Source organism: Apaloderma vittatum, unplaced genomic scaffold (assembly GCF_000703405.1).
Source record: "Apaloderma vittatum isolate BGI_N311 unplaced genomic scaffold, ASM70340v1 scaffold28525, whole genome shotgun sequence".
NCBI classification, from domain to species: Eukaryota; Metazoa; Chordata; class Aves; order Trogoniformes; family Trogonidae; genus Apaloderma; species Apaloderma vittatum.
Window position 1 is genome coordinate 7427 of NW_009719248.1, and position 542 is coordinate 7968.

At 57.0% G+C, this 542-nt stretch overlaps 1 protein-coding gene across 1 annotated transcript in view; it reads left to right on the plus strand.

Moving 5' to 3' along the window:
- SYT2 (synaptotagmin II) overlaps positions 1–294 on the plus strand; it is a 5360-nt gene extending 5066 nt beyond the window's left edge. Inside the window, exon 8 of the mRNA XM_009870561.1 lies at positions 88–294. Within this exon, the coding sequence (XP_009868863.1) occupies positions 88–294 (207 nt within the window). The remainder of the gene's footprint in view (positions 1–87) is intronic.
- The last annotated feature ends 248 nt before the right edge of the window (positions 295–542 follow it).

Here is a 542-nt window from a genome sequence, read left to right on the forward strand (position 1 = left end):
CCGCAGGGCCGGGGACAGCAAGGAGGCCATGGAGTGATCACGGCTGCTGCGCCTTTCTGCCCTTCTGAAGAAGATTTCCTCCTTCAGAAAGTACAAGTGGTCATCACGGTGCTGGACTACGACAAGCTGGGGAAGAACGAAGCCATCGGCAAGATCTTCACGGGCTGCAACTCCACGGGCACGGAGCTGCGGCACTGGTCCGACATGCTGGCCAACCCCCGGCGGCCCATTGCCCAGTGGCACTCGCTGAAGCCAGAGGAAGAAGTAGATGCAGCTCTCGGGAAAAACAAATAGGAAGATCTGCCGGCCAGCGCGGCACGGCAGGCACGGCACCGCGGACAGGCGAAGCGACCCCGAGCTACTGATACCTCAGTTCCGCAACCTTTGGTTTTGGTTCTCTTTTGTCCTCGTTTAAGCTGAAATACCCTTTGATGGCTGTGGAAGGGTTTCCAGACAGTCCCAACTGCTTCCAGGGGAAGAGGTTAAAGACACGGATGGTTCTTTTTGTTCTTCAGCATCGTTCCCTTCTGCTGCATGTCCCA